Source organism: Coregonus clupeaformis, chromosome 14 (assembly GCF_020615455.1).
Source record: "Coregonus clupeaformis isolate EN_2021a chromosome 14, ASM2061545v1, whole genome shotgun sequence".
Classification (NCBI taxonomy): domain Eukaryota; kingdom Metazoa; phylum Chordata; class Actinopteri; order Salmoniformes; family Salmonidae; genus Coregonus; species Coregonus clupeaformis.
In genome coordinates this window covers 16806281-16832800 of record NC_059205.1, presented here as the reverse complement: position 1 = coordinate 16832800, position 26520 = coordinate 16806281, and the positions used below count along the sequence as shown (strand labels likewise).

Genomic DNA, 26520 nt, shown 5'->3' with positions numbered 1-26520 from the left:
CCAACGAGCGTCGGAGCCGGTGTAGTAAGATTCAATCTTAGTCCTGTATTGACTCTTCGCCTGTTTGATGGTTCGTCTGAGGGCATAGCAGGATTTCTTATAAGCGTCCAGTTTAGAGTCCCGCTCCTTGAAAGTGGCAGCTCTACCCTTTAGCTCAGTGCGGATGTTGCCTGCAATCCATGGCTTCTGGCTGGGGTATGTACATACGGTCACTGTTGGGACAACATCATCGATGCACTTATTGATGAAGCCGGTGACTGATGTGGTATACATCTCAATGCCATCGGATGAGTCCCGGAACATATTCCAGTCTGTGCTAGCAAAACAGTCCTGTAGCTTAGCATCTGCGTCATCAGACCACTTCCGTATTGAGCGAGTCACTGGTACTTCCCGCTTGAGTTTTTTCTTGTAAGCAGGAATCAGGCGCATAGAATTATGGTCAGATTTGCCAAATGGAGGGCGAGGGAGAGCTTTGTACGCGTCTCTGTTTGTGGAGTAAAGGTGGTCTAGAGTTTTTTTCTCCTCTTGTTGCACATGTAACATGCTTGTAAATTAGGTTAAACTGATTCTGCTTCTCTGGATGAGAAATGTCTTGTTTGCTTATGGCTTTATACAGCTCGTTGAGTGTGGTCTTAGTGCCAGCATCGGTTTGTGGTGGTAAATAGACAGCTACGAAAAATATAGATGAAAGCTCTCTCAGTAAATAATGTGGTCTACAGCTTGTCATGAGATACTCTACCTCAAGCGACCAAAACCTCGAAACTTCCTTAATATTTGATTTCGCGTACCAGCTGATATTGACAAATAGACATAGACCGCCACCCCTTGTCTTACAGGAGGCAGCTGTTCTGTCTTGCCGATGCACGGAAAATTCCAGCCAACTGTATATTATCCATGTCGTCATTCAGCCACGACTCGTGAAACATAAGATATTACAGTTTTTAATGTCCCGTTGGTAGGATAGTCTTGAACGGAGCTCATCCAGTTTATTCTCCAATGATTGCACGTTGGCCAATAGGATGGATGATAGAGGCGGGTTACCCACTCACCGACGAATTCTCACAAGGCACCCGGACCTGCGTCTCCTGTATCGGCGTCTTCTCTTCATGCGAATGACGGGGATTTTGGCCTGGTTGGGTATCTGGAGTAAATCCTTCGTGTCCGACTCGTTAAATAAAAACATATTTGTCTAGTTCGAGGTGAGTAATCGCTGTTCTGATATCCAGAAGCTCTTTTCGGTCATAATTCAGAAATGTAAAATGTCACTCTGTGATAAGAGTCAATGACTCAAAGCCACAAGAGGGTAGAACATTTCAAACATTGCTTGTTACGGGGAGGTAGTTGCAGAAACGTTGGAATGGTTTAGTCGAATTCCTCAATAGTTGGTCCAGATGATCCACCATCTCGGTGGCAGAAACATTATGTACAAAATAAGTTACAAACAACGCGAAAAAAAACACACAAAATAGCACAATTGATTAGGAGCCCGTAAAACGGCAACTTTAATAGTGTCTGTGTCTGTGTGTGCGTGCGTGCGTGTGTGTGTGTGCATGCGTGTGTGAGTGTGTGTGTGTGTGTATGAGTGCAAGCAAGGCTGAATCATGTCATGAATCACCCACCTCCAAGCTTTTCTCTTACCCATCACCTCCCTATCTCCTCCTGGACCACCATCTGTGTGTGTTTTTATGGATACATACAGTCGATGAATTGTGTATTCATATGCGACAATAACAATTACAGCAGCTAGAGATATTTGGCTGAGCTTGCCCAGCAAACAGGGGGCATCCTAAGGACATTCGGCGACGTTCCCATTAGGTCCCACTGACATTCTGAGAACGTTCTAGGAACATTAAAACATGACGTTAACTTCGGGACCGTAAGAGGACGGTCAGTACAGGTCCCGGTTTGGTCGCAGTATAACGTTATAATAAGGTATTTTGATGTCCATTAAGGAACGTTATGAAAAGTTATCTATGAGACATGGAGAAAGAATAAGGAAGGGAAGCGCTGCTAGGGTACACAGTAGTAGGTCTTTGTAGTGCTCTTTGGCAAAAGGGGTGAATTGGTCATCAAAAAGAAAGGAGGTCCAAGGCACTCTAAATAGAACTAATAAAAATGCCTTTATTTGTATGTCATGTTCAATGACACCAAGATATAAAAACTCTGACACGTTTCGGCTGCATGCCCTTTGTCAGGGAGTACAAAGATACAATGATACAATGTCTTATTTTGAACAAAGCATTTTCCAATCAACCCTGATTGAAAAGTGAGTGCTTACAGAATAGTTAATAGTCAATAGTCATTGGACAACACCTAGTAAACAATAATATACAGTGCCTTCAGAAAGTATTCATAAACCTTGACTTATTGGTTGTGTTACAGCCTGAATTCAAAATGGATTAAATATATATTTTTTCTCACCCATCTACAGACAATGCCCCATAATAAGTGAAAACATGTTTTTTGTAATTTTTGCAAATGTATTAAAAATGAAATACAGAGATATCTCATTTACGTAAGTATTCACACCCAAGTCAATACTTTGTAGAAGCGCCTTTGGAAGCGACTACAGCCGTGAGTCATTCTGGGTAAGTCTCTAAGAGCTTTGCACACCTGGATTGTACAATAAATTATTCAAGCTCTGTCAAATTGGTTGTTGATCATTGATAGACAACCATTTTCAGGTCTTGCCATAGATTTTCAAGTAGATTTAGGTCAAAACTGTAACTTGGCCACTCAGGAACATCCACTGTCTTCTTGGTAAGCAACTTCCGTGTAGATTTGGCCTTGTGTTTTAAGTTATTGTCCTGCTGAAAGGTGAATTCATCTCCCAGTGTCTGGTGGAAAGCAGACTAAATCAGATTTTCCTCTAGGAATTTGCTTGTGCTTAGCTCCATTCCGTTTATTTTTTGTCCTGAAAAACTCCTGAGTCCTTAATGATTACAAGCATACACATAACATGATGCAGCCACCACTATGCTTGAAAATGTGGAGAGCTGTACTCAGTAATGTGTTGTGTTGGATTTGCCCCAAACATAACACTTTATTTTCAGGACAAAAAGTGAATTGCTTTGACACATTTTTTGCAGTATTACTTTAGTGACCTGTTGCAAACAGGATGCATGTTTCTTTCTGTACAGACTTCCTTCTTTTCACTCTGTCAATTAGGTTAGTGTTGTGGAGTAACTACAATGTTGTTGATCCATCCTCAGTTTTCTCCTATCACAGCCATTAAAATCTGTAACTGTTTTAAAGTCACCATTGAATGGTTTCCTTTCCACTCTGGCAACTGAGTTAGGAAGGACGCCTGTGTATTTGTAGTGACTGGGTGTATTGATACACCATCCAAAGTGTAATTAATAACTTCACCATGCTCAAAGGGATATTCAATGCCTGTTAAAAATGTTTTTACCCATCTACCAATAGGTGCCCTTCTTTGCGAGGGATTGGAAAACCTCTTTGAGGTTGAATCTGTGTTTGAAATTCACTGCTCAACTGAGGGACCTTACAGATAATTGTATGTGTGGGGTACAGAGATGAGAGTAAGTCCATGCAAGTTATTATGTGACTTTCTACAATATAGTTTTACTCCTGAACTTATTTAGGCTTGGCATAACAAAGGGGTTGAATACTTATTATTACTTATTATTAAAAAAAACATAATTCCACTTTGACAGTATGGGGTATTCTGTGTAGGCCAGTGACCCAAACAAATCTCAATTGAATTCATTTTAATTTCAGACTGTAACAAAATGTGGAAAAGGTACATGGGTGTGAATACTTTCTGAAGGCACTTTAAGTGCCTAGGGAGGAAGGTTTAGGGTTTCTTCTGGACAGGGCGTAACTATACTGGCCCAATATGCAAATGCCCTAGAGATATCCCTTATTGGGTTAGGGTGTTCGTCATTGTTGTTGGAGGATTGGGTTCACGTCATGTTAGGGGAATCACCCTACTCTTACATTCTTAGCAATATATGTTAATGTGATTATTTGGCAACAGTAACAACACACATACAGCTTAGGCCATAGAGATAGAGGACTGATCTTTGTATCTGTGGCATTAGAGATTCTTTGACAGAATCTCAATTTTAAAGTAGTCAATTTTCTTCTTCTTTCATTGGCTGATTGCTCCCAACTCATAGGAATCCCCACCCAGTTGACTACTTTAAAATGGTGGAAGCCCTCAATGGCAATGTCCATGCTAAAATGGGTTATATCCATGCTCTCTATGAGTTAGACATTGATGGAATATTCTCCTAACTCTCAGGAAACTAGACACATTAATGTTCTTGCAACATTTTAATGAAACGTGTCTAAAACACTAATATCTTATATTCTGAGAACATGGCAACCATCTTCTGTGTACGTTTGTTGGGAGGTTGAATGAATATTCCCCTAACCCTCAGAAAACTGGATAGAATGGATAGAATGTTCCCCTAACTAACGGAAAACTGGACAATCAACGATTAGGGGAACATTACGAGTAACATTACAAAAACGTTCTCTCTCCCTAGAATTCTGAGAGAGAGAGAGAGAGAGAGAGAGAGAGAGAGAGAGAGAGAGAGAGAGAGAGAGAGAGAGAGAGAGAGAGAGAGAGAGAGAGAGAGAGAGAGAGAGAGAGAGAGAGAGAGAGAGAGAGAGAGAGAGAGAGAGAGAGAACTGGTCCCACATTCCTGGTGCCTGAGGAAGTCCTACAGCATTAACATTGAGTGTTTGTGCTTCACAAGTACTTTGATGAGTCTCTCATGGCTTGGAAAGGGAGGCTTGCATTCCGCCAATATATCCCATCAAAGCACCACAGATTTGGAGTCAAGTTCTTTTATTTTTGTCACTTTCTAACAGTATATGTACAGGACCTGATCATCTACACCGGCGCCACCACAGATAAAAGGCATGTTGATGGTCTTGGCATATTTGAATCAGTGGTGATCACCGTGCTGCAGCCTAACCTCGGAAAGGGGCACATTGTATTTGTGGACAACTGCTTAAGTAGCCCTACCCTTTCCATTACCTTTTGAGGGAGAACACAGGGGCCTGTTCCAACAGGAAGGGGATGCCAATATTCCAAATGAAAATGAGCAAGGGGGAGGTGGAGTTCCCAACCAACAGGGAGATAATGGCAGTGAAATGGCACGAAAAACACAATGTCCATGTTCTGTCCACTGTGCACACCTCCAAAATGTGTGTGTGTGTGTGTGCCGTCCGTGTGTGTGTGAGATAACTAAGTGAGGAATGGGTGTGTTGAGACGCTCGCAGAGAGACAATGATAGCACAATGAGAAATGGATGGTCCCGTTCACATAAATAGGGGTTGATAAACTCGGAGGATGAAGGAACACACACCTAGGAGCTGATCGCTTCTTTGTTTTCTCTTGGTAGCAGGCTTATTACTGAGAGTTATGGGACGGGGTGAGCTCCACTCTCTAGAGGGCTTGTTACAACAAAAGGGGAGAGGAGGGGGGAGAGAGGACACACAGTGGGCCACACAAAGACTCACTTAGTTCCTTTTTGTCTCGGGCTGTGTACTCCCCTGCTGTATTGAATAATAAATTGCTGCTTTTATGCTTAACACCACAATCCACACATGCACGCACACACACACTCACACACACACAGGCATATGCACAAACACACCAATGGAGGCTACTGAGGGGAGGACGGCTCATAATATTGGCTGGAACGGAGCGAATGGAATGACATCAAACACATGGAAACCATGGAAACCACGTGTTTGATGTATTTGATACCATTATACTCATTCCGCACCAGCCATTACCACTAGCCCGTCCTCCCCAATTAAGGTGCCACCAACCTCCTGTGAAACACACATACACATATAGTCGACCTTTCGACTAATCCACTTAATGTAGCGGGCCACCTGCCAGTATAGACATGGTTGTTTACAGTGTTTGTGTGCGTGTGTGTGTGTTTGTGTTTGTGTGTGTATGTGTGCGTGTGTGTGTGCGTGTTTGAGAGGTGATTCATCCTTAACCCTTTGACGCGTATGATCACATATTTGGGATCATTGTTGAGTGGTCCCTGCAGCGTACCATCGCAAATACGTGATTGGAACAGTAGTAACAGAACGTATGATGCAACAATCGCGTCTAAAGCCCATTGCTGTCTGAAAAGCATCTAAACAATGTTTTGTACTGATGGGAAATGAAGGTCTTCACAACTTTATTCCTCAATTTCATATTTTATTGTAAAAGATAAATGTGAACTTCATCATCCAAGCATCACAAGGAACACATCCACAGCCAAACTCATTCCATAAACCAGTCTAAATAACAGGTTGCGCTGGCAAAAATCTAAACATCAGTTAGCGACCTAACAGCTAGACTTGTTTACAATGTACCACATCTCTGGTGAGCACAAGGGAGAAATGTAATGTTGTTTAGAAAAGAGATGCTTGTCAGCTAAGCTAACAGCAGCTAAGTTCTTTATGATTGCAACCATGTTTGTTTATGTTTGACAAGCGAAAACTCCCTTATCCCAGAATGCCATTCACTATAAGATGCAAATAAACAAAGTCAAAGATGGCTGCGCCTATTGCCTGAAAAATATTAACTTAGTTTGGCCACTTTTCAGCATATTACAAATCTTCAATGTACTTGTTACAGTGCATACAAGAACCGGAGCATATGACTTGACAAGTCGTTTACAGTTTTTGACAAATCACAAAGCAAATAAAATGTTATCACCTCATAGATCATCACCAATACCAGCCTACTGCCAATCCTAACCGTAGTGCAAAAGCTAAACAGGGATGAAACCATTTTAGGGGGGTTTGTGGGAAGGTTCATTTAATTTGTGGGGGGCTTTCAAGTCCATGGTGGGTAGAAATTGATCAATAAATGGGGGGCAAACACAGGAGAAGTTTATAAGCTAAATAAAAATAAACCCCCTGGAAAGGGGGGTCTGATCTGGCAATCCTGAGGTACCATAGTTACAATCTGATGCTGCGTTCAAAACAACTGGGAACTCGGAACTGGGAACTCGCAAATCTCCGACTTCTTAGCGTTCAAGACAACTGGGAACTCTAAAAAAACAGTCATCCAACTCGGAATTCCTCTTTTCTAGAGCTCTTTCTAGAGCTCCGACTTTCCGACCTGAAGATCACTGAAGTCATGATTTGACCCTTGTATTTTTCCCAGTTCCCAGTTGTCTTGAATGCACCATAAGTCAGTCGAGTGAACCATCCCTTCACCTCGTTTTGTTATAACATCTTTGGTCTGACAGACGCTTATGTGACAACCAGAATGCATTGTATGATGTCAACAAACATGGCGCCACACATAGCTGGCAAATAGCTTAGCATTAGCTCATCATAATCAATACAACCTTCAAAAAAGTATTTTACACACATCAAATGTGTCCATTACAATCTATGCAAGAATCAGAATGCATGATTTGTCACCATTACTTGAAAACGTGAATAAAATAGTAAATACATTATGCTCCATACATATATACGGTATGCTACTGTAGAAACGACAAGACAATATACATAAAATAAGGCACTTACTTTAATAGGAACACACAGAAACCCTAGACCCACTCCAATTTACATACAGCCCCAAAAGATCCACAGATGATGCAATCTCTACTGCACTCCACACTGCCCTTTCATACCTGGACAAGAGGAACACTTACGTGAGAACGCTATTCATTGACTACAGCTCAGCGTTCAACACAAAAGTGCCCTCAAACCTCATCACTAAGCTGGGACAAAACACCTCCCTCTGCAACTGGATCCTGGACTTCCTGATGGGCCGCCCCCAGGTGGTAAGGGTATGTAACAACACACTGCCATGCTGATCCTCAACACCGGGGCCTCTCAGGGGTGCGTGTTCAGTCCCCTCCTGTACTCCCTGTTCACCCATGACTGCATGGCCAGGCACGACTCCAACACATTTAAATGTTTTACATTTTAGTCATTTAGCAGACGCTCTTATCCAGAGCGACTTACAGTTAGTGAGTGCATACATTATTATTTTTTATACTGGCCCCCCGTGGGAATCGAACCCACAACCCTGGCGTTGCAAGCACCATGCTCTACCAACTGAGCTACACGGGGCTACCATCTTTAAGTTTGCCGACGACACAACAGTGGTAAGCCTGATCACCGACAACGATGAGACAGCCTATAGGGAGGAGGTCAGAGACCTGGCCGTGTGGTGCCAGGATAACAACCTCTCCCTCAACGTGATCAAGACAAAGGAGATGATTGTGGACTACAGGAAACAAAAGAGGTCTGAGCACGCCCACATTCTCATCGACGGGGCTGTAGTGGAACAGGTTGAGAGCTTCAAGTTCCTTGGTGTCCACATCATGGTCCAAACACACCAAGACAGTCGTGAAGAGGGCACGACAAAGCCTATTCCCCCTCTGGGGACTGGAAAGATTTGGCATGGGTCCTCAGATCCTCAAAAGGTTATACAGCTGCACCATCGAGAGCATCCTGACTGGTTGCATCACTGCCTGGTATGCCAGTATGAAAAATGTATGCACTCACTAACTATAAGTCGCTCTGGATAAGAGCGTCTGCTAAATGACTAAAATGTATGGCAACTGCTCGGCCTCCGACCGCAAGGCACTACAGAGTGTAGTGCATACGGCCCAGTACATAACTGCGGCCAAGCTTCCTGCCATCTTGGACCTCTATACCAGGCGGTGTCAGAGGAAGGCCCTAAAAAGACTACCACAGGGCAAGCGGTATCGAAGCGCCAAGTCTAGGTCCAAAAGGCTTCTTAACAGCTTATACCCCCAAGCCATAAGACTCCTGAACAGCTAATCAAAAAAAACTATTTGAATTGTGTTAGCTGTGTTGTTGGCTAGCTCCTCTGAACAACAGTGTCCTAACGAGAGAGCACATTCTCTATGCCAGGCGAAATGGCGCCTCATTAGCTTATTGTTATGGATGTATCCCAATAAATGTCACTAGAAAACAGCTTAAACAAATGCAAATGCAGCTACTGTTGTTATTCTGGCTACACTGTTTGCTGACTGTAAGTTAGCCGTAGTTGGCTAGCTAGCAAGCAAAGGATAAGAACGTTGCCAGCCAGTATAGCAATGGAACATTTAGAACGAAAGACTGGGTCGCGTCCATAGATACAGAACAAAAAGACTGAACGACTGGGTTGTGTCTCTGGCAACCGAACCGATAGAACGAACGACCAGCCGGCTTGGGTAGTAACCCTAGATTTGTGTCAGGACTATATCTTGTGGAAGGATGAAATAGTGTGAATAAAATAATCAAAATAACATTTTTAATGAAAATATGTCAATCATTATTTGAATATGTTGGTAACTCGTTGTATAAAAGTCATAATGCCACTTAGTCTCGGGCTTAACAACACCCATGCCAATATATCCTCCAAACACCGGCTTCTCGGGCATTGTCACTTAATTGGAACTCACGCATGAAAAGGTTAAGAGTCTATGCCTTACTGCTATTAGCCCATAAAAACTCATTGAATATATTATTTTAAAAAATGTAAGTGTGTGTCCTATATCTGGTGGTTAGGAGCGTTGGGCCAGTAACCAGAAGGTTGCTGGATCGAATCCCAGAGCGGACAAAGTAAAAATCAGTTGTTCTGCCCCTGAGCAAGGCAGTTAACCCCACTGTTCCCCGGGCGCTGATGACATGGATGTCGATTAAGGCAGCCCCCACACCTCTCTGATTCAGAGGGGTTGGGTTAAATGCGGAAGACACATTTTAGTTGAATGCGTTCAGTTGTACAATTGACTATGTATCCCCCTTACCCTATATATACAGTGCCTTCGGAAAGTATTCAGACCCCTTGACTTTTTCCACATTTAGTTTCGTTACAGCCTTATTCTAAAATGGATTTTAAAAAAATCCTAAGCAATCTACACACAATACCCCATAAACAGGTTTTTAGTAATTTTTGCAAATGTATAAAAAACACAACTGGAAATACCTTATTTACATAACTATTCAGACCCTTTGCTATGAGACTCGAAATTGAGCTCAGGTGCATCCTGTTTCCAATGATCATCCTTGAGATGTTTCTACAACTTGATTGGAGTCCACCTGTGTTAAATTCAATTAATTGGACATGATTTGGAAAGGCACACACCTGTTTATATAAGGTCCCACAGTCGACAGTGCATGTCAGAGCAAAAACCAAGCCATGAGCTCGAAGGAATTGTCCGTAGAGCTCCGAGACAGGATTGTGTCGAGGCACAGATCTGGGGAAGGGTACCAAAAATGTCTGCAGCATTGAAGGTCCCCAAGAACACAGTGGCCTCCATCATTCTTAAATGGGAGAAGTTTGGAACCACCAAGACTATTCCTAGAGCTGGCCGCCCGGCCAAACTGAGCAATCGGGGGAGAAGGGTCTTGGTCAGGGAGGTGACCAAGAACCCAATGGTCACTCTGACAGAGCTCTAGAGTCCCTCTAGATGGGAGAACCTTCCAGAAGGACAATGATCTCTGCAGCACTCCAACAATCAGGCCTTTATGGTAGAGTGTTCAGACGGAAGCCACTCCTCAGTAAAAGGCACATGACAGCCCGCTTGGAGTTTGCCAAAAGGCACCTAAAGACTCTCAGACCATGAGAAACAAGATTATCTTTGGCCTGAATGCCAATTGTCACATCTGGAGGAAACCTGGCACCATCCCTACGGTGAAGCATGGTGGTGGCAGTATCATGCTGTGGGGATGTTTTTCAGCAGCAGGGACTTGGAGACTAGTCAGGATCGAGGCAAAGATGAACGTAGCAAAGTACAGAGAGATCCTTGATGAAAACCTGCTCAGAGTGGGGCAAAGGTTCACCTTCCAACAGGACAACGACCCTAAGCACACAGCCAAGACAACACAGAAGTGGCTTCGGGACAAGTCTCTGAATGTCCTTGAGTGGCCCAGCCTGAGCTCGGACTTGAACCCAATCGAACATCTCTGGAGAGATGGTAGTTATGGTAGTCTGTTTCTCTGACTCTACTCTGTATTCATGATCGTTATTGTGACTCATTAGTTAGTTTTTTTCTGTAATGAGCTGAGGGTCACGTGAGGACTTGTTTCTGTCTTTGTCATAGTTTACTGTAGGCTGCTCAATTTTCCGGCTAGGCTGCTCAGAGATATCTCTGTCTCTATCTCTCTCTCTCTCTCGCTCTCGCTCTCTCTCTCTCTCTCTCTCTCTCTCTCGCTCTCTCTCTCTCTCTCTCGCTCTCTCTCTCTCTCTCTCTCTCGCTCTCTCTCTCTCTCTCTCTCTCTCTCCATTTCTCTGTCTCTCTCTTTCTCTCTCTCTCTCTCTCTCTCTCTCTCTCTCTCTCTCTCAAAATGGGCAAACTAAGCATGGATTGAATATTGGACTTACTGGTACTTAGCTATGAAAAGCACAATCTGTCAGCTGTCCCCGGGAAAGTACAGACTTGTCAAGTTCCCGCCTCAATTTGTTTCGTGACAATAAATGTAGAAGCTCTCCTGATATCCTGCTGACTGGATGACTGCTCTTGCCTGACTGCTGCTAAATTGTGTTTGTGTGAGAAGTTTACGAGGCTTATAAAGCGTGTGTGTGTGTTTGTCCCTGTCTCTAGCGATAGTAAATGTCTACTGTGTAGTTGTGTATTTGTGGATGGTTGAGCAGGCTGCTGTCTCTAAACCCAGGCAGGGCTTACAGAGAGAGAGAGGCTGGGCTTTAGGGAGGACCATGCTCTACAGCCCATATACCAGCCGTGCCAGTCAACAAGTCTGACCTATTTACACACACACAAACTACCTGATACCAGCAATGGGATGGAAACAGACATACATATGTATTTGTGGACACACAGACAGAGTGCTAAAAAACAGTTCATACATGCACAGAATGAACCCTGTGCTTGTATGCTAACAACTACTAACATCTTGCAGGTCTCTCTCAAAATGATCATGTTGATATCCTATAAGGAGGTCTGACCTATGTTCCCTCAACCTATGTTCTCTCAGTCCTATGTTCCCTCAACCCTATGACCCTGAACAGCTTCTACCCCCAAGCTATAAGACTGCTAAATTGTAAACCAAACAGCTACCCGGACTATCTGCATTGACCCATCACATATGCTGCTACTGTTATCTATCATATTGCCTAGTCACTTTATTCCTAGTTATATTTACATTTTAGCAGACGCTCTTATCCAGAGCAACTTACAGGAGCAATTAGGATTAAGTGCCTTGCTCAAGGGCACATCGACATATTTTTCACCTAGTCAGCTCGGGCATTCGAACCAGCAACCTTTCGGTTACTGGCCAAACGCTCTTAACCGCTAGGCTACCTGCCGCCCGTATGTACATATCTACCTCAATTACCTCGTACCCAGGCACATCAACTCGGTACTGGTACCCCGTGTATAGCCAAGTTATCTTTACTCATTGTGTATTTATTACTTTTCTATTTTTTCTCTATTTTCTCTCTCTGCATTGTTGGGAAGGGCCCGTAAGTAAGTATTTCACTGTTAGTCTACACCTGTTGTTTACGAAGCATGTGACAAATAACATTTGATTTGATGTTCCCTCAGTACCCACTGAACCAATTTCAATCAAAATTGGCACAAATGCCTATTGTTATGAGGTAGAAAATCTACACAAATATGTATGGGACCTACTGAATATGTTCAATCACTATGACCTTGAACTTTTGTCAATATTACAGCAGCCCCAATTGCATTTTCTGAGATGTTTTTTTTATTTTTATCTCAGTGTCTACTCAAGTAATTGTTTATAATGGTTGGCTCAGATATGTAAAATTATATGACATAGTTATATATATGACTTGAAGTTTAAAAATGGCTCCTCTCATTTGGTTTGCTGACCTCTGGTTTAGAAGATAGAACTGAGGGAACATAGGGCTGAGGGAACATGGGGCTGAGGGAACATATGTCAAATCAAATCAAATCAAATCACATTTTATTGGTCACATGCGCCGAATACAACAGGTGCAGACATTACAGTGAAATGCTTACTTACAGCCCTTAACCAACAGTGCATTTATTTTTAACAAAAAAAGTAAAAATAAAACAACAACTAAAAAAGTGTTGAGAAAAAAAGAGCAGAAGTAAAATAAAATAACAGTAGGGAGGCTATATATACAGGGGGGTACCGGTGCAGAGTCAATGTGCGGGGGCACCGGCTAGTTGAGATAGTTGAAGTAATATGTACATGTGGGTAGAGTTAAAGTGACTATGCATAAATAATTAACAGAGTAGCAGCAGCGTAAAAAGGATGGGGTGGGGGGGCAGTGCAAATAGTCCGGGTAGCCATGATTAGCTGTTCAGGAGTCTTATGGCTTGGGGGTAGAAGCTGTTGAGAAGTCTTTTGGACCTAGACTTGGCACTCCGGTACCGCTTGCCATGCGGTAGCAGGGAGAACAGTCTATGACTAGGGTGGCTGGAGTCTTTGACAATTTTGAGGGCCTTCCTCTGACACCGCCTGGTATAGAGGTCCTGGATGGCAGGAAGCTTGGCCCCAGTGATGTACTGGGCCGTACGCACTACCCTCTGTAGTGCCTTGCGGTCGGAGGCCAAGCAGTTGCCATACCAGGCGGTGATGCAACCAGTCAGGATGCTCTCGATGGTGCAGCTGTAGAATTTTTTGAGGATCTGAGGACCCATGCCAAATCTTTTCAGTCTCCTGAGGGGGAATAGGCTTTGTCGTGCCCTCTTCACGACTGTCTTGGTGTGTTTGGACCATGATAGTTCGTTGGTGATGTGGACACCAAGGAACTTGAAGCTCTCAACCTGTTCCACTACAGCCCCGTCGATGAGAATGGGGCGTGCTCAGTCCTCTTTTTTTTCCTGTAGTCCACAATCATCTCCTTTGTCTTGGTCACGTTGAGGGAGAGGTTGTTGTCCTGGCACCACACGGCCAGGTCTCTGACCTCCTCCCTATAGGCTGTCTCATCGTTGTCGGTGATCAGGCCTACCACTGTTGTGTCGTCGGCAAACTTAATGATGGTGTTGGAGTCGTGCCTGGTCATGCAGTCATGGGTGAACAGAGAGTACAGGAGGGGACTGAGCACGCACCCCTGAGGGGCCCCCCGTGTTGAGGATCAGTGTGGCAGATGTGTTGTTACCTACCCTTACCACCTGGGGGCGGCCCGTCAGGAAGTCCAGGATCCAGTTGCAGAGGGAGGTGTTTAGTCCCAGGATCCTTAGCTTAGTGATGAGCTTAGAGGGCACTATGGTGTTGAATGCTGAGCTGTAGTCAATGAATAGCATTCTCACGTAGGTGTTCCTCTTGTCCAGGTGGGAAAGGGCAGTGTGGAGTGCAATAGAGATTGCATCATCTGTGGATCTGTTGGGGCGGTATGCAAATTGGAGTGGGTCTAGGGTTTCTGGGATAATGCTGTTGATGTGAGCCATGACCAGCCTTTCAAAGCACTTCATGGCTACAGACGTCAGTGCTATATGTCTGAGGGAACATAGGGCTTAGGGAACATGGGGCTGAGGGAACATAGGGCTGATGGGACACAGACATGGTCCCTCAAGTTAGTATTCATCCTATTGCAACTAACCTGTATGAATAAAGGTTAAGGCCTAGATTCAATCAGTTAAGCGTTAACCCGTATATTATTGCTTTTGTTTAGGTGTAACTGCATTGGAGCTGTCAAATCCACAAGTGGCTCCCGGCATTATCCCTATTGCAGACATTGCCATTGGATGCACCGAGTCGCATTATTACAAATCCTATGCAGCCGTGTTACAAGCTCAAACACTGGAATCTGTGACGTAATCTACACCTCAAAAATGCTGATTTAAATCAGTTAATTATTTTCATTGAGCGTCATTATTTCTATATAGCCTACACTTTCTCAATGTGGACTTCTAATGCTGGTGGGATTTAAGGACAGATGTGGTTTTGTGACAATGACCACAAGAGCAGCCGCTAACCGATTTGACAGCTCCAACGCAGTTACACCTCCAACATCGCAACAAAGTGGTTCTGCGGGATTTCTACCTGTCCAAGTTTGAGAACGGTTCCATCACAGAACCCTGTGGAACACCGGAGTACCTGGGTAGGGTACTTCTCTCTCCCTCCTCTCTCTGCTCTCCCCCCTCTCTCTGCTCTCCCCCTCTCTCTGCTCTCCCCCTCTCTCTCCTCTCCCTCCTCTCTCTGCTCTCCCTCCTCTCTCTGCTCTCCCTCCTCTCTCTGCTCTCCCCCTTCTCTCTCTCTCCCCCTCCCCTCTCTCCTCTCTGCTCTCCCCCCTCTCTCTGCTCTCCCTCCTCTCTCTGCTCTCCCCCCCTCTCTCTCTGCTCTCCCCCCTCTCTCTGCTCTCCCTCCTCTCTCTGCTCTCCCCCCTCTCTCTGCTCTCCCTCCTCTCTCTGCTCTCCCCCCTCTCTCTCTCTCCCCCTCTCTCTGCTCTCCCCCCTCTCTCTCTCTCCCCCCTCTCTTTGCTCTCCCCCTTTCCTCTCTCTGCTCTCCCCCTCTCTCTCCTCCTCCCCCTCTCTCCACCTCTCTCGTCCTCTCTCCATCTCCCTCTGTCAATCTCACGCCTCTCCCTCTCCTCCTCTCTTTGTGTGATTGTTCTCTGTGTAGTACATCAGGTTCTCCAACTGTAGAACCACAAAACACACACACACAGAAACCTGAAACACACACACACACACACACACATACACACAGAAACCTGAAACACACACACACACACTCAGAAACCTGAAACACACACACACACACCCACACACAGAAACCTGAAACACACACACACACTCAGAAACCTGAAACACACACACACACACACACACACACACACAGAAACCTGAAACACACACACACACACAGAAACCTGAAGCACACACACACACAGAAACCTGAAACACACACACACACACACAGAGAAACCTGAAACACACACACACACTCAGAAATCTGAAACACACACACACACACACACACAGAGAAACCTGAAACACACACACACACACAGAAACCTGAAACACACACACACAGAGAAACCTGAAAAACACACACACACAGAAACCTGAAGCACACACACACACAGAAACCTGAAACACACACACACTCAGAAAAAGCAATGATATGCTATGCAGTTGCCAGTTAACGCGGTTTAAAGCTGAACAGATTGAATAAAATATGCCAGTGGTATTGTGTGGACATCTGGCCAGTGTTGGGTGAAGTGTGGGATCATGCTGTTCTGTGTGTTTAGTGGTGTGTCTGCTCCTCTACCCCTTCTCATCTCCCTCAGGTGGAGTCTTTCCATCTGGCTAGTATTACATTCACAACCCTGTGTGAGTTTGGGGACCTCTGGTGCGCTGCCCTGGCCAACAAAGGGGCACAGCTGGGCGGTGTGTGTGTGCCTGTGCATGTGCATGTGTGTGTGTGTGCATGTGTGTCTAGGTAGGTGGTGAAACCCAGTAATGAGGAGAGCCAGGCAGAAACTGTAGGGAAGTTTTCTCATCAATATTTTCACAGTCTTGTCTGCATATTCAATATACAAAGTTAGCTCTTAATATTTTGTAGCTCGATTGGGTTTGATTTGATTATACTAACAACAATGAATCAACAACAGTAACAACACATACATCAACTGCAATGACAACACTTATCTACAGTATGTATAGTTTGCAACAGCAGATAGTGATACATCTGACAAACCAGCCAAGTCACCCGTGATGCAAGTCAGTTTTCAATGTCCATCCATGTCTGAGGACATCAGGAGATCACTAGGGGCAACAGTGAGCTCTGTTATGTTCAAGTAGGTTTCAGTTTTGCTAGGGGGGGGATGGCGGATGGGTGTAAGCATCGACTGCCCGTAAGCATCTGCCTCTGGTGCCAAAGGTTGCATGTTTGAATCCAGCGATAGAAAGTTTTTTTTGAGATTTTTGTTTAAAGCCTATCCCAAACCTTAACCCTTACCTTAACCATTCGGAGTTAATACCTAACCTTAAGATTTCGGAGTTAATGCCTAAACTTAACCCTAACCTTAAAAATTCGGAGTTAATGCCTAAACTTAACCTTAAACACCTCGAAATGTGACATTTGGATCAACTTCTAAATTTGACGCTTGAGAAACATGGATGAACGTCTAATTCTGACGTGAGACTGTGAGAGCTAGTTGGATAAAAGGACCAGCCATTGCAGACAGGGGCCCCACTGTCTCCATCACTCACCCCACAAATGGAGCAATGATCTGGGGGAGGAGAAGGGGAGGTGATGAAATGAAGTATACTGGAGCCTCTGGGGGAGGTCTGCCCTTGGCCCTGTTCACAGTCCTCATTCATGCAGTGACTCAGGCAGTGACCCGTATGAAGACACTCAGGGGAGAGGAGACCCACAGACCTCGTCCATCACACTGACTAAGAGCCAGAGAGGCCAGGCAGGGGCATACACACACTCCCACACACACTAACAGACAGGCACACACATGCACACACATGCACACACGCATACACACATACACACCCATAGGCTGGTGTAAGTTATGAGAGTGGTTGTTCAGTGGTCTTGTTAAGCTGGTTTGCAAAGCAGTGAGAGTGAAGCTTGGCCGGGTATTTTTATCGCTCATCTATTGCTGCTGAGGTTGTGTCATGAAGAAGTAGCTTTATTTGTCATGTTCCCCTCAAAAATGCAATTTCCAGTATCAAATTATTCCTAGCTATCATAAAACAGGCATGATCCTTCAGATATATGAGGTGTCTGGCTGTGCTATGTTTTGACAGGGCGGGGACGTGTGTGAGAGAGAGAGAGAGAGAGAGAGAGAGAGAGAGAGAGAGAGAGAGAGAGAGAGAGAGAGAGAGAGAGAGAGAGAGAGAGAGAGAGAGAGAGAGAGAGAGAGAGAGAGAGAGAGAGGAGAACAAGTATTTGATACACTGCCGATTTTGCAGGTTTTCCTACTTACAAAGCATGTAGAGGTCTGTAATTTTTATCATATGTACACTTCAACTGTGAGAGACGGAATCTAAAACAAAAATCCAGAAAATCACATTGTATGATTTTTAAGTAATTCATTTGCATTTTTTTGCACGACATAAGTATTTGATACATCAGAAAAGCAGAACTTAATATTTGATACAGAAACCTTTGTTTGCAATTACAGAGATGGTTTTCTAAACTTGTGCTCTTGTTGTGTATTCAAAGCTCTCTGTCGAGATGGGGACCTCTTCCAGATAGGCCTCAGGCTAAGATTGAGAGCAGGCAGCAATCTGTGTGGGTTTACCAGGGGCTTTGTGTGTGAGTGTGTGCGTGCCCCACATGAAAAACTAGTATTCACTGTAGTGTTTTTGAGACTTTACTGTAGTGTTCACTGTGGTGTTTTAGCAGACTAAAGTCTGCAAAAACACTACAGTGAATACTGTAGTATTTACTGTAGTATACTGTAGTATTTACAACTATAGTATAAATATTAATTAAATACTGTAGTCTTTACTGAAGTTTAAAAAAGTGTAGGGTTTATGCGGACTGTAGTGTTTTTGCAGACATTACTGTAGTATTTACTACAGCGTTTTATTTGCGGATAATACTGTAGTATTTACTAAAGTATTCTACAGTATACTACAACATTCTACAGTAAGTACTACATATGCTCGAGGGATACTACAGTCGTGGTCAAACGTTTTGAGAATGACAAAATTATTGGTCTTCACAAAGTTTGCTGCTTCAGCGTTTTTAGATATTTTTGTCAGATGTTACTATGGTATACTGAAGTATAATTACAAGCATTCTATAAGTGTCAAAGGCTTTTATTGACAATTACATTAAGTTTATGCAAAGAGTCAATATTTGCAGTGTTGACCCTTCTTTTTCAAGACCTCTACAATCCGCCCTGGCATGCTGTCAATTAACTTCTGGGCCACATCCTGACTGATGGCAGCCCATTCTTGCAAAATCAATGCTTGGAGTTTGTCAGAATTTGTGGGTTTTTGTTTGTCCACCCGCCTCTTGAGGATTGACAACAAGTTCTCAATGGGATTATGGTCTGGGGAGTTTCCTGGCCATGGACCCAAAATTTCAATGTTTTGTTCCCCGAGCCACTTAGTTATCACTTTTGCCTTATGGCAAGGTGCTCCATCATGCTGGAAAATGCATTGTTCGTCACCAAACTGTTCTTGGATGGTTGGGAGAAGTTGCTCTCGGAGGATGTGTTGGTACCATTCTTTATTCATGGCTGTGTTCTTAGGCAAAATTGTGAGTGAGCCCACTCCCTTGGCTGAGAAGCAACCCCACACATGAATGGTCTCAGGATGCTTTACTGTTGGCATGACACAGGACTGATGGTAGCGCTCACCTTGTCTTCTCCGGACAAGGCGTTTTCCGGATGACCCAAACAATCGGAAAGGGGATTCATCAGAGAACATGACTTTACCCCAGTCCTCAGCAGTCCAATCCCTGTACCTTTTGCAGAATATCAGTCTGTCCCTGATGTTTTTCCTGGAGAGAAGTGGCTTCTTTGCTGCCCTTCTTGACACCAGGCCATCCTCCAAAAGTCTTCGCCTCACTGTGCGTGCAGATGCACTCACACCTGCCTGCTGCCATTCCTGAGCAAGCTCTGAACTGGTGGTGCCCCGATCCCGCAGCTGAATCAACTTTAGGAGACGGTCCTGGCGCTTGCTGGACTGTCTTGGGCGCCCTGACGCCTTCTTCACAACAATTGAACCTCTCTGCTTGAAGTTCTTGATGATCCGATAAATGGTTGATTTAGGTGCAATCTTACTAGCAGCAATATCCTTGCCTGTGAAGCCCTTTTTGTACAAAGCAATGATGACGGCATGTGTTTCCTTGCAAGTAACCATGGTTAACAGAGGAAGAACAATGATTTCAAGCACCACCCTCCTTTTAAAGCTTCCAGTCTGTTATTCTAACTCAATCAGCATGACAGAGTGATCTCCAGCCTTGTCCTCGTCAACACTCTCACCTGTGTTAACGAGAAAATCACTGACATGATGTCAGCTGGTCCTTTTGTGGCAGGGCTGAAATGCAGTGGAAATGTTTTTTGGGGATTAAGTTCATTTTCATGGCAAAGAGGGACTTTGCAATTAATTGCAATTCATCTGCTCACTCTTCATAACATTCTAGAGTATATGCAAATTGCCATCATAACAACTGAGGCAGCAGACTTTGTGAAAATTTATATTTGTGTCATTCTCAAAACTTTTGACCACGACTGTACAGTGTGTAGTATAGTATTCTACAGTATACTACAGTTTACTACAGAATTCTATAGTAAGTACTGTAGTATTCTATAGTAAACTGTATAATTTTTTCACGTGTGTGCGTGGCGTGTGTGTGTGTGTGTGTAGCGGTACAATGTCTGTGTGGGTTTACCAATGCCTCGCTGTATGTAAAGCTGGCTATTACAGTTTTTTCCGACTGCTTACACACAAAATCTTTTCATGTCACACGATTTTTGAAACCTCTCACTCAAAGTGCAAAACTACACACCAAATCTCCAAAACCATAAGCTATTTCTCAGCCTTTGACTCAGTTGTCAATTGCATAAAACACTTTTTTCAAAACACTACACACAATTCTCTACCTAAAACACAAAAATCTAACAGGAAGTGACTTGCTTTCCTTTTCCAAACACAACCATTCAAAATGCTACACTTATTCACCAGGTCACACACACACTCTTCACATGTGCAAACACTAATTGCTTAACTGATCACTAACCAATCACTGCTTTACTGTAGTATAAATAGGTCAAAGGTCAGATTACCTGTTTTGAACAATGGATGCCAACAATGGACAGAGAGCAAGAGGAGTAGGAGGGAGAGGCAGGGGACAACAACGAGGACAAATTCAAAGACGAAGTGTTGGAAGAGGAGGAGGAGGAGGAAGAGGAAAATGAAGAGGAAGAGGAAGAGGAAGAAGAGGACGAGGGCAAAGAAGAGAAGGAAGGAGATTTATTTATGTGGATGAGGTTGGCTTCAACCTCACCAAAACCAGGCGCCGCTGAAGAAATGTAAAAGGACAGAGGGCAATTACCAATGTCCCTGGACAGCGTGGGGGTAATATAACTATGTGTGCTGCCATCACTCAAAACGGGGTCCTCCATCACAATGCCACACTGGGTCCGTACAAGACCGGCCATAGGCTCACTTTTCTGGATGCAATTTACACAATGCTTGTCCCTGATCCAGATCAGGAGCCTGCTGGATTTGTGGTTATATGGGACAATGTTAGTTTTCACCGGGCTGTTCTGGTCCAAAACTGGTTTGCCACCCATCCACAATTTGTAGTTTTGTACCTACCCTCATATTCACCTTTTCTAAATCCCATAGAGGAATTCTTCTCAGCCTGGCGCTGGAAAGTGTATGATTGCCAACCCTATGCCCGCATGCCGCTTCTTCAGGCAATGGAGGACGCATGTGGGGACATAGAGGTTGCCTCTGTCCAAGGTTGGATACGCCATGCTAGGAGATACTTCCCTCGATGTTTGGCAAGAGAAAACGTATCTTGTGATGTGGACAAAGTATTGTGGCCAGACCCAGCCCGGAGAAGAGATGAAGCGTAGCTTAGCACTGGTGACTGCCCACCCCCCTACCAATTCCTGGACTGCCCCCCGGGACCCCACACACACAATTGTGTTCTTTACTGTATTCAAAAGAATATACTTTTGGTTTACATATGTTTATGGTTTTGTTGTGTGCTACTGTATACAACAGTAATGTTTGGCCTAATAAATATTTTCTGTTTCTACATTGCATTGGTGTTTACAGTGTACTTGTTACCCCTCTCAGCAGATTACTTTCACTGTAGAACATTGTATTGAAATGTAGATATAAGCCTATGAAAGACCAAAGAGCTTTAGATTTAGAACAACAGTGTTTACATGGTATATCCAAAAATGTACTATTATGAAAGAAGTGTTTGCCATTTGATGCAAATGCTTCATTCTGACATGTGTTTACGGCATTTTGAATGCAGTGTTACATTTTGAAGGAGATGTGAGGCATTTTGCATTTTGTGTGTGCAGTTTTGGGAATTGTGTGTAGAGTTTTGAAAAAAGGAGACATAGTTTTGAAAACGTGTGTAAGCAGTTGGAAAAAACTGTAATAGTGCAAGTGGAGATGCGTGAAGGATATACATTCTCTCTCTTAAATCTCTAGGAACCTGAGAGAATATGCGGTATAATGTATAGAGTATTACCATATAGGCAGACAGAAAGATCCTGAGGAGAATATGGCTCTTTGCCCCATAACTCAACCCTTGAACGGTGCCCGATAAACACAAACTAGCACATATATTATTAATCTGTTTAGCTCTGCCTGAAACACAACCAATCTTCAGAGTGCTTTTTAACATCCCTCCAGTAAAGGCAGTGTAATATATTATAAAACCCTTTCCTTCTCATTCATCTTAAAGGGATAGTTCAGGATGTTGGCAATGAACTAGTGGATACCATTTTTATGTCTCTGTGTCCAGTATGAAGGAAGTTAGAGGTAGTTCCGCGAGCCAATGCTAACTAGCGTTAGCTAATGCTAGTTAGCAAATGTGCTAACGCAGAGACATGACAATGGTGTCCACGAGTTCATCCGACTCTGAGGAAGATATTAATTGCCAAAATCCCTAACTACCCCTTTAAGATCCCAACTTTCAATGCAGCTCAGACTTAGTTTAATGTCTGCTTCTTTCATGGTGTTTCACCTCTAATAACAGCTAAGTAAAGACAATACTTTGCATCATCAATCCTTTTATCGTGGCCTTTTTAAAATAGCAGCCTTTAGATTTGAGAGAGAATAAACAATCTTCAGTGTTTCCTTATAATAAGATACTTGTGTGGCTCTTTAATTCCTGTTAAACAGGCTGTACTGTACCTGTTTCATCTTTGATCCATGACAGGGTGTTCCACATGTGTCAGTGTCGATCCCGCTCCCATATGTCTCTGATGTGCTAATTGTGTTGAGCTGATCTCAGCTCTCTTTTAGTGTTTAACTGGAGACGTGGAGGGAATGAGATACAGGACTAATGAGATGGAGCTCTAGGTTTGTAAGCCAGGGGCCTGGTGAAGTCTGGGGCCTGGTCCCAATAGAAAACCACTAACTTGTCATCACTCCCTGTCCACTTGAAGGGGCATCACATCCTCTTTATGATGAAGGGGCATCACATCCTCTTCAACCAAGGTCACTGACTGACTTTCTGACTGTTCATAAAAGGTTACATGGCACTTGTCACAAAAGTAAGGCTGTTAACTCTGGGGCCTCTCTCTCTACTTTGGCAACCTAATCATCCCTATAGCTCCCTCCACTGCAACTCTTCTGTAGGTTGTTGATGTAAATGAGAATCGGTGCAGTCAATGCTGAACATTTGTGTGTTTGTGTGTGTATTTGTGTGTCTGTGTGTCTGTCTGTCTGTGTGTGTATGTGTGTGTGTGAGTGTGTGTGTGTGTGTGTGTGTGTGTGTGTGTGTGTGTGTGTGGTGTGTGTGTGTGTGTGGGGGTGTGTGTTTTTTGTGTGTTGTGTGTGTGTGTGTGTGTGTGTGTGTGTGTGTGTGTGTGTGTGTGTGTGTGTGTGTGTGTGTGTGTGTGTGTGTGTGTGTGTGTGTGTGTGTGAGTGTGTGTGTGTATTAGGGGCGGTACTGAACGTTTTGAACCTTTTGGCTGGTGTCCTCTGGCAAATCACTCAATGGCAACATTGCGTGGGCGACTTGACAGGTTGCTTGAAGGAACGTTTAAGCATTAGCTTCTTTTTTTTTTGTGGATAGAAGAACAAAATACAATTTTTATTTATTCAAATTGAAATGACACATTCAAAGACACACTCACAGTCACTTGCACACACATTCCCACAAAATGACTCAGTGCCAATGAGGCAACAGGGTTTGCCTGAAAACATTATCTGAAATGTCTGTAAAGTGTGTGTATGTGTGTATTTGTATGAAGAAAATGATGTGTTCATGTCACTGTGATACACATATACACACAGAATTTACAGGCATTTCAGGGGATGTTTCCACGCTAACCCTGTTGTCTCTTTGCATCGAGTCATATGTTGTGTCTGATGAATTCAGTGTGTGTCGAGGTGTGAAGATAGCACATGGCGAGGAGGAGAGAAGAGGAGGAAACATGCATGAATTCACAGGCTGCTTCTCACTCACGTGACTCACAATGCCCTTGTTCTACTGCTACACTAATAGATAAATGAACAAGTATCTTCACTACAGACATAGGATCTTAATTTCAGCCAGTTTGCTACAGCAGGAAAATAATCCTGCAGCAACAGGAAATGTGAAGTATTATGTGGATTATAATTAATGGACATTCAAGTCTGAAAGTCTGGAAATTACAAACTTCATAAGTCTTTTTAAACCTCAAATACACTACAAGTTTAACATTTCCTGCATTGAACGGTGATCAAATTAAGATCCTACATCTGTATCTTAAATTTCACAAACAAAAGAATGTACTATAAAGTGATGGTGTCAGTGGTGGTTTAATGCTTTGCAAAGTAGCTGTGATGTCTAAGCTCTCTGGTTATCAGGGCCATAATGGCAGTGGTATAGTAGGGAGCATGGATTATCCAGGACACTGAATGTCATTTTTATGAACATGCATGTGTTGATAGGTGTTTTAAAAGACTTCTCCATCTGTCTTCCTGTCCTCCCTTCACCCACACTCTTTTCTGTCTGGACTTTCCATTATCCCTTCCCCCCTCTCTCCCTATATCTTCAATTTCTTACCTCAATTCTCCCTTCTATTTTTCTCCATCTTTCCCTCTCTTTGTCTTTATCTACCTTCTCCCCCTTTTCTCCTCCCTACTCCTCTACTCCTCTCAATTCCCACACTTTCTCAATAACCTCTCCTCCCTCTGTCTCCCTTTCTCTATAGGTGTGTAGTACACTGACCCGGCCTGTGATAGGCTAGGAGTCAGACCATGACCACCAGGGCCATGATTGGCTCCCCGGGCCCCGGTGTGTGGTCCCTGTCGCTGTGGCGGTGGGTGAGTCTCTGGGGGCCGGCCCTGCTGCTGGTTACCATGATAACCCTGCTGCCAGGCGGTTGCCAGGCGTGCCCACCACGGTGCGAGTGCTCGGCCCAGATCCGGTCGGTCTCGTGCCAGCGGCGGCGACTCACCGGAATTCCAGAGGGCATCCCTACGGAAACACGCATCCTGGACCTCAGCCGGAACCGGCTCCGCTGGGTCGAGACGGGCGACCTGGCGCCGTACCCGCACCTTGAAGAAGTGGACCTGAGTGAGAACCTCATTGCCACACTGGAGCCCAACGCGTTCGCCAATCTGCAGAGCCTCCGGGTGTTACAGCTGAGGGGGAACCAGCTTAAGCTGGTACCCATGGGGGCCTTCGCCAAGCTGGGCAACCTGACAACGCTGGACCTGAGTGAGAACAAGATGGTGATTCTGTTGGACTACACCTTCCAGGACCTGAGGAGTCTGAGACACCTGGAGGTAGGAGACAACGACCTGGTCTACATCTCTCATAAGGTAAGCTGTTACCCCATCTGTTTTCCAAGCACTTTATTGTTCCTGATCTGTCTATTTATTTTATTTTTATTTAACCTTTATTTAACCAGGAAGGGCTCATTGAGATTTAAAATCTCTTTTTCAAGAGCGTCCTGGCCAAGATAGGCAGCACCAAGTCATTACAAAAAATTACAGACAGACAACATGAAAAACTACAAGTAATCTAGTAAAAACCATTCATGAATTCACAAGAGTATAACAATATCAAAAACAGCAAATTAAAGACATTGACAGGTCAGGGAATCAGCCTCAAAATCCTTCATCAGAGATTTAAAAACACCAATCGGGATAAGTTCTTCCAGTTTAAAATTATTTTGTAAGGTGTTCCAAGACGATGGCGCAGAGTACATAAAAGACCTTTTACCAAATTCAGTTCGGACATTTGGAACAGTTAGCAGGATAAAGTCCAGTGAACGAAGAGAGTACCCACCACATTTCTGAACAATAAAAATGCCCAAATAAAAAGGTAGTAAACCCAAAATGGCTTTGTAAATAAAAGTATACCAGTGACTGAGCCTACGAGTGACTAGAGAAGGCCAGCCAACCCTGGTATACAAAGTACAGTGGTGCGTAAGGGTTTTGCAGTTTAAAATAAATCTCAAAGTACCATGATAAAGAGTGTCAATTGATCTCAAACACTGAGCGGAAGCATTCATATATAAAATATCCCCATAGTCTAGTAAAGGCATAAATGTAGCTGATACTAGCCTCCTTCTGGCTTCAAAAGAAAAACAGGCCTTATTCCTAAAATAAAATCCCAATTTCAGCTTCAATTTTTTTGTAAGTTGTTGAATATGCAATTTAAAAGAGAGGCCGTCATCAATTAGAATTCCAAGATATTTATATGAGGTTACAACCTCAATCAGAGGTCTATTTCTTGCATTAGAAAACACCATTAGTTTAGTTTTGTCAGTATTGAGGATAAGCTTCAATTGACACAAGGTATGTTGAACAGTATAAAAAGCAGTTTGCAAGTTCTGGAAAGCTTTTGTAAGAGATGAGGCACAACAGTAAATAACAGTATCGTCAGCATAAAAATGAAGTTGTGCATTTTGGACATTTTTGTCTAAATCATTAA

At 43.7% G+C, this 26520-nt stretch overlaps 1 protein-coding gene across 1 annotated transcript in view; it reads left to right on the top strand.

Annotated features, from left to right (window-relative positions):
* Positions 1–26520, top strand: part of LOC121581200 (leucine-rich repeat and immunoglobulin-like domain-containing nogo receptor-interacting protein 3) — a 96414-nt gene that overhangs the window by 67507 nt on the left and 2387 nt on the right. The window contains exon 2 of the mRNA XM_041896650.2: positions 24791–25403. Coding sequence (XP_041752584.2) covers positions 24837–25403 — 567 coding nt within the window. The 5' untranslated portion in view covers positions 24791–24836. The remainder of the gene's footprint in view (positions 1–24790; positions 25404–26520) is intronic.